A 12,483-nucleotide genomic window follows, 5' to 3' on the forward strand; every position below is an offset into this window, starting at 1 on the left:
AGCCTCCTGAGTAGCTGGGATTATAGGCATGCACTACCACACCTGGCTTATTTATTTTGTTTTGTAGAGATGGGGTCTCGCTATGTTGCCCAGGCTGGTCTCTAACTCCTGGCCTCAAGCAATCCTCCCACCTCAGACTCCCAAACTGTTGGGATTAAAGGTGTGAGCCGTTGCACCCAGTAAGGCCATATTTTTAATGCCTCGTGAAAATAAGAGAAGGAGCTGCAGAGCTGTGAAGCTAGAAATGCTGGACTTCCCCACTCCTCCAAGCAGTTTAGGAAACTTGATTTCATATAAAAAAGAAGGCCGGGCACGGTGGCTTACACCTGTAATCCCAGCACTTTGGGAGGCCAAGGTGAGATCACTTGAGATCAGGAGTTCAAGACCAGCCTGGCCAACATGGTGAAACCCTGTCTCTACTAAAAATACAAAAAAATTAGCTGCATGTGGTGGCAGGTGCCTGTAATCCCAGCTACTCAGGAGGCTGAGGCAGGAGAATCACTTGAACCTCGGAGGTGGAGGTTTCAGTGAGCCGAGATTGCACCACTGCACTCCAGCCTAGGCAATAGAGCAAGACTGTCTCAAAAAAAAAAAAAAAGAAAAAGTAAAGAAAAGAATTGCTGTTGAATCCCAAAGTTACTATGGGAAAAAAAGGAAGAAAGTAGACAGACAGTGACAGCAAACTAGAAAGAAGAATCTCTGAATTTAAAGGCACCAGCACAACAGAGGGTAGAATTACAATTCTGAGAATGAGGGATCAAGGGAAGGTGTGCATACTAAATGTTGAGATCCAACATCTATTAATACTTCCTGTTCTCTTCCCCACCTTAGCTCTGAGAACCTGCCAGCCAGGTTTATCCTCCAGGCAAAAGACCAGAAAATTCCTCTCTAGGAATCTGAGGAGACCAAGACAAAGGACCCGAAGATACTCATAACAAAGTTTCCTCTTTCAGGAAACTTTAGAGAAGATCTCAGTCAACACACAGAGCTTTCAACCAGTTGTTTAGTACACATCTCTGGTAGCTAATGACCACTGAGAGCTAAGGAGGCCTTCAAAATAGGAGGTCAAAACAACCAAACACAAAAAAGCAACTTGGAGGGAACAGCAACTATGCAGCAAAACAAAAATTTATGGGGGAAAAAATTATATATATAAGCCAGGCACAGTGGCTCATGCCTGTAATCCCAGCACATTGGGAGGCCAAGGTGGGTGAATCACCTGAGGTCCAGAGTTCAAGACCAGCCTGACCAACATGAAGAAACCCCATTCTCTACTAAATTTACAAAAATTAGCCGGGTGTGGTTGTGCATGCCTGTAATCCCAGATACTCAGGAGGCTGAGGCAAGAGAATCGCTTGAACCCAGGAAGCAGAGGTTGCGGCGAGCCAAGGTCGCACCATTGCACTCCAGCCTGGGCAACAAGAGTGAAACTCCGTCTCAAAAAAAAACAAAAAAAATTGTGTGTGTGTGTGTGTGTGTGTGTAATTTCTATATATATTATATATATATTTACCTGTGTGTATATCTCCTCAAAGAGATAAAATATTCTATCTACAAAATAAGAATTTAACGCATTAGAAATATACTAGTAGAAATGAAAAACTCAATAAAATGGCTGGAAGGCAAAACTGAGGAAAACTCCCAGAAAATAGAGCACAGTAGGCCAGGTGCGGGGGCTCATGCCTGTAATCCCAGCACTTTGGGAGGCCAAGGCGGGCAGATCACGAGGTCAGGAGTTTGAGACCAGCCTGGCCAGCATGGTGAAATCTCATCTCTACTAAAAAAACACAAAAAATTAGCCTGGCATGGTGGCATATGGCTGTAATCCCAGCTACTCAGGAGGCTGAGCCAGGAGAATTGCTTGAACCCAGGAGGCAGAGGTTACAGTGAGCCAAGATCGCGCCACTGCACTCCAGCCTGGGCAACAGAGTGAGACTCCATCTCAAAAAAAAATAAAATAAAGAAAAAAACATAAAGCACAGTACAGAAAGATGAAATGTGGAAAAAGAAAACTAGATTATCAGTCCAGGAGATCTAACATCTGAATAATGGGTGTTACAAAAAGAGAAAGCAAACTGGAATAAAAAGGAAAGAATCAAAGAAATAATTCAACTTCCACGAATTGAAAATCATAGGTTTCCAAATTGAAAAGGAAGACTGAATGTCCAAAACAATGAATAAAAACTAACACCACAGTGTATCATCAGGAAATTTCAAAATTCTGGGGATAAAATGAAGATCCTAAAATCTTCCAGAGAGAAAGATTAGGCAGCAAAATGGCTTCAGACTTTTCAACATGAACTGTGGAACTTGGAAGAAAATGGAGCAATGTCTTCAAAGTTTTAGTGTAAAATAATTTCCAACTACACCCAAAGGTCAAATTTTCCTAAAACGCATTCACAGTACCCTTAGTACACAGTATCATAGTAACAGAAAGGATCTAAACAAAATTTCGTTATAATTGGGATAAATGGATTGATAAATGAGTGTCTGTGAACGTGTGCATGCACATAAGCTGAAGGCAGGACAGGTGGAAGGAGGAAAAAAAGCGACATCGTCCTGTAGGGAATTCGGTAGATAACTTCTCAAATGGGAAAATCAAGAAGAGCACTATAAGCATGCCATACAGAGGCATGAAGGTAATACCAAAAGAAACATCTAACAGCTAAAAGTGGTGCCTCTGGAGAATGAGAAATGGGGGAAAGGGGTCTATTTTTCATAATAAGTCTTGTAATACTATTTGAATTTTAAAATAATGTGCATTGGGACTTTAATAATCAAGTAAATTTTAAAAGAATATAAGTTTAGGCCTCCATATCCACAATTCTTTATTATGTCAAACCATTCTCTTTTCACAGAATTTCATTCCTGTAATAAACATTTTGTTCTTAAAAGGAAAGAACGAAATGATTTCCATTGGATTTTACTACTGTAAAGAAAAATAAAGAGAAATTACATAAATGTGGCAAAAAGTATACTTACTGATACAAATCCAAATACCAAGACAGGCAAGAAAATGCAAACAAACCCTTCATTTTCAAAATAAACAACCTTCCAACAGAGGGTTCTAAGATAAACTGTCTGCCTCACCCACAGAAAAATATGAAACACCCATAGGTTTCATCTAAGCCCATGTGCATAATCTGAATGTATGCCCAAAGTAATGTGTTTAAAATATACACCAGATTTTAGGCATAATCATAGTGTTCCTTTGCTAGAATCAGCATTAAATATGTTAAGAGTTCATCCTCCCTCTCACCTGAATTTCAGAATCATCAGAACTTGAAATAAGAGTCTTCTCATCGGCCGTGAACTCGATGTGCCATACAGTTGTCTTGTGCCGAATCCTGGACTGGAAGATTCTATTGTTTACAAGTTCTAAAATCTTCAAAGCAGAAAAACACAGAAAATTAATATGAAGAAACTAAGCAACACATAGGCATTACGCCCCAAAGATATTAAACTAAAATTAGACTACAGGGTACAGAATTTCCATCTGGTGCTTCCAGCCTAGTTAAAAACAAACGAATGTCACATTTATATATATGCACACTATGTATGCATACATGCAAACATATTGCACCCTAAAATAAAACACTCACTGCAATCATCAGACAGCAGTAGGAACCAGTGGTCCTTCTGAGTACTCAACTACCCACTTCATCAAACAAGTGGCTGTCTGGGCTTGCCTTCCAAAAAAAAAAAAAAAGACATTTAAGATGGATAAGAGAGAAGAAAGTAAGTCCTGGATGAGAAGGCAAATTATTCATAAAACAACACAAACAAGGAAAGATAAAAGAAGATGAGGGAGACAGAATATGAGAAGGCTGGCGGGCAGTGCAATGAGAATACTTAAGAGGGCCAAAGACTAATAATACTCCAAATAAAAGTAGTAACAAATCCAAAAGATAATGACTATGTCAAAAAAAAAAAAAAAAGGCTTTCAAATGAACTCATACCAAAAAAACAAAAAGAGAGGAAATATGTTTCGTTGACCAAATTAAAACGTACTCAAGAAAGCCTAAGGAAAATACAGATGACGCTAAAGCAGGAGACACCAGAAACTCAAACCTAACCCACATGTCTGGAAGAAAAACCCCTTGAAAACAAAGGGGAATTGTGTGAATGGGAACCTTCCTACATGAGCAGGATGAACGATCTCACAAACCCTATGAGGCAAGGGCAGGATAGCATAGCAGTTGAGCACATAGCCTCAGAGATCTAGGTTTGAATCCTAGCTCTGCCACTTACTGATTTTATGAAAATTGTGGAAATAAGATTTTAGACATCTTTAAAACGAGCATAACAACACTGAACATCCAGGATGTTATAAGAACTCAGTGAGGGCATCTGGCACAGTAAACAGTTAATAAATGGTAGTTGCTATTATTTGATGATATGAGGCTACACCATATGAAACTGCCACTTTGTAGGTAAATACTGGTAATTTCACATGGTTCATTATGTATTATTTATATTATTTGATGACTTTGAGGGAACTAACGATGTGGATGAAGCACATATGTGTGTTGTGAGTTTATTTTTAAACTATCTAAAAGACTTATTTTAAGATAGATGGTAAAAAGGAAAAGAATGTGGTACTGACTTGGCATCAAGGTAAAGAGAAAAGGGAAACCAAGGACTCTTTAAGAATAAATAATAATACACAACAGTTTGAGAGATGAGCCTGAGATGAAGTCTAAGGTTCACCTGTAAACATACAATTATCCCTTGCTTAAGAAATACATATCCATGATGTACTTTATCCCAGAATAGTACACATCTTAACAAATGATAAATAAATTTTTCACAATAATAAAGAGAAAACAAAGCCTGAACTCTCAATCCATGACACAAGGGCCATGGCAAATATGTAAGAGTATTGAGATCACTGTGTAGATGCTTCCTTCTTCACTTTGTGTCTAAGCATATAGTCTCTTCTCTGTGGGGTCATATGGACTAGAGAATATTTGTGTAATTCCTTATGAAAATGAATCCAAAGTAAATAACTGTGGCCAGTGCCATAAGTAATTGGTTAAAAAATAATTCCCAGACACCTGGTGAGAAAAAGTGAGAGAAGGAACCGATGTTTTTGAAAAACCATTATAAAGCTAGAGAAAATGTGCTTTTGTGATGAATTTCACTTGTGATAAAGACAACAATATTTTTACCCAAAATGCCTTTTATTATACTACATTTTTGCCTTGCAAAGTGTTTCTATTTTTACCTATTTGGTCTTGTTAGATAAATTAAGGATTTCAGGTGGTGAACTGAGGTTCTTCTGCCACCAAAAGTAGAACAGCAAGGATTGGTGGAACAGGCAAGCACAGGCAGCCCTGCACCCATATTCCCCATGAGCCTTATCAGTACCGAAATGGAAACAACTTATACCCCACATGGCTGGGCTTCTAAGAAGAGGAGAAAAAAATGCTCTTTGCATAGTTAGCGAAATCTTGATAGATAGTATTTTATATATGTGGAGAACAGCCAAACAACTAAGTAGAGAATAAGGGACATAAAAAGACAAAAAGCATGAGAAACAGTAATAAAGGAAATCTGAAAAATATACAGCCAACTGGATAAGATGATTGTTAGTTTAACAGAACAATGACTAACAGATCACAGAAAGATTTATTTAGTATAAAAGTGTACAATAGGCTGGATGTGGTGGCTCATGCCTGTAATCCCAACACTCTGGGAGGCCAAGATGGGTAGATCACTTGAGCCCAAGAGTTTAAGGCCAGCCTGGGCAACACTGGTGAAACCTCCATCTCTACAAAAACAGAAAAATTAGCTAGGTATGGTGGTGCATACCTGAAGTCCCAGTTACTCAGAAGGCTGTGGTGGGAGGATTGCTTGAGCCTTGGAGGCAAAGGCTGCAGTTAGCCAAGATTGTGCCACTGCACTCCAGCCTGGGCAACGAGGTGAGATCCTGTCTCAAAAAAAAAAAGTATACAACAGCCAGGTACAGCGGCTCCCATGCCTATAATCCCAACACTTTGGGAGGCTGAGGCAGGACAATCGCTTAAACCCAGGAGTTGGAGACCAGCCTGGGCAACATAGGGGACCCCATCTCTACAAAAAAAAAAAAATTAGTCGGGCATGGTGACGCACACCTGTAGTCCCAGCTACTCAGGAGGCTTAAGTGGGAAAATCACTTGAGCTTAGAAGGTCAAGGCTGCAGCCAGCTGTGATCATGTCACTGCACTCAGCATGGGTGACACAGCAAGACCCCATTTCAAAAATAAAAATAAATAAAAATAGAAGTGCACAATGCCAGACATATAATTAGTTTTAATTAATTCTGTACAGAAAGATTCTGAAGACTAGCACTGAATACCTCAATGGCTCCATTTTCGTCTCCAAATGCAATGTACTGAAGATGTGGACTTAAGCAACAGCAGCTAACTTGAGCTTCAGTCAGATAATTAATCTGACCTGTTTTTCCATTAATGAGCTAATGAAAAATGAGGCAAAATCAGTTATTAGGCTGTAAGAGCAGTTTTTGTTCTTCAGAACAGAGGCTTCAATTGAAAAAAAACAAAATAAAACACAGAAAATAACCAACAAGAGCTCTCAGGGGAACAACAAAGCCATATCCTAGTCTTAGCAGCTGCATTTAGCACTTCACACTTTCATTTCATTCCACTTTGGTGGTTCAAATACATTTTCATAAAATAAAACGAGCATTCCAAGGTTTAAAAAGCAGCTGCTGTGCCCGCCTCCTGAGACACATCTGTCTGATTTGTAATCCCACAGCTAGCTCCACACCCTGTTTTCCATTTCTTCACAAAGCCCACTTTTAATAGGGCTATCGTTTGTTAAAATACACTTTTCTGCTACATTTCAAAGCTGTTGGTCAAACAAGACTGGGACAGACATAAAAAGACAAATTAAAATGGGGCTTATATCCTCCAAATCACTCACAAAACAGTGTAAATTAAGATTCTTTCTCTTGGAGCCAGGGCAGTGAGGACAATGGAGAAGAACTCATAAGCATAATTTGCGTAGCTGGATTTACAATGCTTAAACAAAGATTACCTAATTTCATAATCTGTACCAATGCTTAAATCCCATGAATTATAATGCCTTATCACTCATCTAAAACATGTGACCTGGGAAAATATTTCTCAAGCTTAAATCAATTCAGATACCTCTCTCTTAGTGTCATAAACTAAAACTCTTGAATTATTTTTCAACATGAAATAAGCAGTCATCTTTGTTTCTGGTACAAAGATTACAGAGAATCAATCACAGGTAGCTTTTCCTTAACATTATTTTACCTAGCGCATTTTGATCTATTAGATATTCAAAATGAAAACTGAACTACGAAGAGCTGAACATCTTCCTTCTCTCAAAAATTAATTTCAAGAGCTCTTTAAGTAGTAACTAAAAAATGTTTTATTCACTTAAATGAAACTATTTAAGTTTATCCTCTAAACTCTCCCACAACCACTGACATAGAATGATACCTTTATAGACAGATGACTTTTTAAGTCTCACGGTTACAACAGTCATTAAAGAAAGGTTGCACAAATTTAATAAAGGAAATACAAGCATGAGGACACTAAATTTGTCAAGAAAACTGGAGTAGAAATATCCCAAGTGGAAGAATCAGCTTTCTAAAAAACAGTTAATGAGAAATTCACATTGAATTCCATATCCCAATTCACCCCAGAAGTACTGTGCATTAGGAGCTCCTAATCAGCATATTGAGGACAATAGTAAAACCTGTAAAATCAAAGCAAGCCATATTCAGAGGTGACTTACAGCGATTTTGACACCCACAGTAAACAAGAAGTTACCACATACCAGGCAATTTACTCCCAGTATCTACTCCTGAATCTGGATTCTACTTTGACCCTGTAACTAGCTCAGAGACTGTAAAGATGAAAAGGACCTTACAAACTGAGGCTCAAAGAGGTGATACAATTTATTCAACATCACAGAACTAGTTGATAAAGAAGTCTGAACTTACACTTAGGTCTCCTTAGTGAAAAGTCACTATTCTCTCCACTACAACAAGCTGAGCTCTACAGCTTTACAACTTGTTAAGATTTGAGCTGGGCATGGCAGCTCTTGCCTGTAATCCCAGCATTCTGGGAGGCTGAGGCAGGAGGAGTGCTTGAGGCCAGCAGTTCGAGACCAGCCTGGTCAACATAGCGAGATGCCCCCATCCCTACAAAAAAAAATTTTTTGAATTACAACTCATTAAACTCTGTCCTACCCTCTGTCCATCTGTCTCAATCATTTGCTTCCTCTCAGACCTTACACACGTGCTCTATTACTCTCGTCTTCTCTATTCTGCTCCTCTCTCTCCTCTCTAGCTTGACATCACTATCTCATTTCACTCTCTCACACACATTCATGCTCCCTATCTTTCAATAAGCAAATCAAGAAAAATCAAACGAAAAGATGGCATAAGATTATGTTATCACTGCCAAAACCTTTCCCTAGAAGTTAATAAAGCACTTCTAAAACCCATATGGAAAAAGTTAACTCAAGCTATATTCGTGCTCTTAAAGAGCTAATGAAAGGCCCTAAATATACTATGAGAAAATAGTTCCATCTCTACTAAAAATAAAAAAAAAAAATAAATAAATAAATAAATAAAAATAAATAAAAAACCTTAGGCCGGGCACGGTGGCTCACATCTATAATCCCAGCTCTTTGGGAGGCCGAGGTGGGTGGATCACTTGAGGTCAGGTGTTCAAGACCACCCAGGCCAACATGGCAAAAGCCTGTCTCTACTAAAATTACAAAATTTAGCCATGCGTGGTAGCACACACCTGTAGTCCCAGCTACTACTCAGGAGGCTGAGGCATGAGGAATCTCTTGAACACAGGAGGCGGAGGTTGCAGTGAACCAAGATCGTGCCACTGCACTCCAGCCTAGGCAACAGAGAGAGACTGTCTCAAAAGAAAAACAAAAGAAAGAAAATTAGCCCTCACTATGAAAGGGTTTCTGTCCTTCTCAATCCTATGTCTCAGGGAATCCTCCGGGCAAGGGAGAATGTCCCACCAGTTCACATAAAAGCCATGCCACCTCCTGCCCTTCTTATCTGGCTGCTTGCTCTTACCACCTCAGCCACAAGTCACAGTCACATGCTGTCAGCTCCACATGCTGACACCTCCTTCAATGGTCCATACTCTGCTGTTCTGCTTGGGCTGACCAACATATAGATAGCCTCTTGTGTTTTGATCTTCCATGAGGCATCTGCTTTCTCTTGCTGCCACTATCTACAACGCTATCACCACTTCCAGGACATCTCTGTCAATGCAATGACACCTTATTTAGCCACCAGCACAGGGATGCCAACCTGCTCTTGAACTCCAGTGCTCCTTAGGGCATCTGCTCTTAGGGCATCTGTTACCATCACTCTGAGCTCCTGAATACCACTCCTCTGCCAATGGATCTTTGGGACTCCTTCTCCCTTCAGCTAGTTGAGAAATGCCTTCCTCTCACGTGTCCCACTCTTTGTTGGGTGGCAGAAGGAGAACAGACTAAAGTAGTGCTGTTTGGATCCAATACAGTTCTTTCAATTTTACTACACAACTCTTTCCTCCTCAAGGACCAAAATAAGCACTCAATAAATATTTACTGAACAAAGGTGTGTGGAAATGAACAGGTATACTTCAGTATGTAAAGCCCAGCTCCTTTCACCTCAGTTCCAATCAATCAGACTCCTTCCTCACCTAAAGTGACTTCTGTTCTTTCAAAGACCCTGGAATCCTTCCCTTTTAAAAATGCTTCCATATGCTCATCCCTCTTCCACACTCCATCAGACATGTCTGAATCACTCTTGTAGACAACATGAGTTTGTCCTCATGGTATTCTTAGACTCCATGCAAATCAAAGAATGTGATCATAGATACCAACAGAAGAGCAGTGACATGAGGAATTATCTAATTTAATTCTAAATATAAGCATATCTGAGCCTCAGCTCAAGACCTATATATATTTATTTAACTAATGTCTACTGGACACCTGTTAGATACAAAATAATTATGTTTAATTCCAAGTCCAAAAACGAGAAAAACCGTGAATAGAAAATTCAACCAAAACAATTTTCCAATTGTTTTCTAAAAAATACTCACTTGCAGACGTCTTATATGGTCAACTGCAAGGACCATCACTTCATTTTCTTGAAACACAACATCTACTTCTTGCTTTAACATTACAGCAGAGTTCTTACATACTTTCTTTGTCTCCCAGAGCTGATTAAGAGATAAAGAAATCATTCCATTTCTAAAATAACATGTCTTCATCTTAAAGCGAGAGACAAACTATGTTTCACATAAAATACCTATGAGGCTAGAAAGGTTTCAATATTAGATTATAATCCAAAAATAAATATTTACTAACACAATCTATAGTAAGATGCAGTTAGTATTAAGAGTTATGGGCTCCAGAGCCAAAATTCCTCAGTATGAATTCTAGTTCTACCTAAAGTTGTAACGTCAGGCAGGTTGCTTAACCCAGTGTTACTCAAAGATAAGGACCTCCTGCTGGTTATCAAACTGTTTGATACCAATCCACAAGATAAGAAGTTCGGGCCGGGAGCAGGGGCTCACACCTGTAATCCCAGCACTTTGGGAGGCCAAGGCGGGTGGATCACCTGAGGTCAGGAGTTCAAGACCAGTCTGACCAACATGGTGAAACCCCGTTTCTACTAAAAATACAAAACTTGGCCGGGCATGGTGGTGTGCACCTATAGTCCCAGCTACTCAGGAGGCTGAGACAGGAGAATTGCTTGAACCTGGGAGGTGGAGGTTGCAGTGAGCCAAGATCGTGCCACTGCACTCCAGCCTAGGCGACAGAGTGAGACACTGTCTCGAAAAAAAAAAAAAGAAGTTTGTACCAGAACGTAAATCAACTACATCACTAAACACACTGTAACTGTGCCTAGTGATGCAGCTTATTTCATTACAAGAAGACTTTCCTGATGAAGAAAGCAGTGTGTTGATTTATATTCTGGCTCAAGCTCATTGAGACTGGCATGTTAAGTACCAATGACCTTTCTCAGTCTTTCTCTGCCTGTTTTCCTCATCTGCAAAAGAGACTATTGTGAGAATTAGTAAATTTATATGTATATATATATATATATATATATATAGTACTTTGCCTAACGTCTTGAATATAGTAAGCACTGAATGAAATTTAGCTGTAATTCATATATAACGCTGTATTAGGATGCTGTGGGGACCAGCCAGTGTTCCTGGCCTCAAAGAGCTTATAATGTAAGATATGTCAATAAGCCAGAGAAGCAGTGGAGTGTTGGAAATAAGGAGTAAATCATATCTGTATTTAAATTCAAGTCAAAATTTCATAAGCACCACTAGAAAACGACATAGAATTAGATGGCATTAAGAGAGACAGGCATTCTTCCCAAATAGAGAAGGCTTGAGGGGACTTATACAATGGTTAGGATTTCAATAAACAGAGATACAGGTAAGTAGAGCATTCCAAATATAAGAAACCACTTAAGGAAAAGCACAGAAGCAGGGAACTATGGAGTGCTTGGGAAAATGTGAGCAGTCCAGTGTTGGTTCCCTGTAGGAATAAACTGGGAGACAGAGTGGAGCAGAATGAGGCCATGCTGTGGAGAAGCTTAATGGCAGAAACAGAAGTATATATTTACTTTGGTAGACAAGGGAGCCACTATCTATTTTTGAGCAAAAATGACATGACTGTATTGTACATGAAAAAAAAATATCTTAGAAGCTGCATGCAGAAAAGCAAGAAAGAAGACTTGTGGCAGAGACTAATACAACAAGAGAAGCAACAGGTAACAAAGTCCTGAACTTGGGCAGCAGAAATGGAAAGATAGAGATAATAATAGAAAATGAAAAGGTAGACTCTCAGAATTGCCAAGTAATTGGATGTAGGAATTCAAGGTAAAGAAAAGGGTCAAAAATTTTTCTGAGGAATCAAATGCAGTATTTTAAATTAACCAAAATACAGTTTAATCACTGAAATTCCCACAGCACCTGGCCCATGCTAATCCTCAATGAACATGTAGTGAATGAATGAGACTGTTACAGTCCATATAATAGCACTTTTCCAGGGTGAATAGGAATATGTACTAGTTTCCTATTTTGCTTACCTCAGTGCTACCCACCAATTTCTTAGTTTGTAGGAGGTTTAGCTCACCATCAGGAAATGTTCAAAATGAAAATCTCAATATTTCTCACCCTGATTGTCTGGTCATCAGAAGATGTCAAAAATGATGATCCATCAGGAGAAAACATCACACCATGAACCCAACTTAAATGTCCTCTGCAGTCAGCCACCTTTGAACATGAGTCTATATTCCACAACTACAGAATAAACACAGCATATAGGAAATCACATACATAAGCATTTTGAAGATAGCAAAAATATTGAAAATAGCAAGAATGAGCCAGCAATACCACTTCAACGAATATTGCTCAAAAACACACTATCAAAACTATAAAATGTCTTATGCAGAAGATTATTTAC

The 12,483-nt window shown here is 39.1% G+C and overlaps 1 protein-coding gene across 3 annotated transcripts in view; it reads right to left on the reverse strand.

Annotated features, from left to right (window-relative positions):
• The window catches only part of APAF1 (apoptotic peptidase activating factor 1), a 94,997-nt gene that overhangs the window by 16,616 nt on the left and 65,898 nt on the right, over positions 1-12,483 (reverse strand). For 2 of the 3 annotated variants that reach the window (XM_003259706.3, XM_030819787.1), the window contains 4 exons: positions 12,195-12,320; positions 10,098-10,217; positions 6,341-6,457; positions 3,260-3,385 (listed from right to left, as the gene is read on the reverse strand). The exons of the other annotated variant lie outside the window; for it this stretch is intronic. In XM_003259706.3, coding sequence (XP_003259754.2) covers positions 3,260-3,385; positions 6,341-6,457; positions 10,098-10,217; positions 12,195-12,320 — 489 coding nt within the window. The remainder of the gene's footprint in view (positions 1-3,259; positions 3,386-6,340; positions 6,458-10,097; positions 10,218-12,194; positions 12,321-12,483) is intronic. 3 annotated transcript variants of the gene reach the window in all.

This window comes from Nomascus leucogenys, chromosome 10 (assembly GCF_006542625.1).
Source record: "Nomascus leucogenys isolate Asia chromosome 10, Asia_NLE_v1, whole genome shotgun sequence".
NCBI classification, from domain to species: Eukaryota; Metazoa; Chordata; class Mammalia; order Primates; family Hylobatidae; genus Nomascus; species Nomascus leucogenys.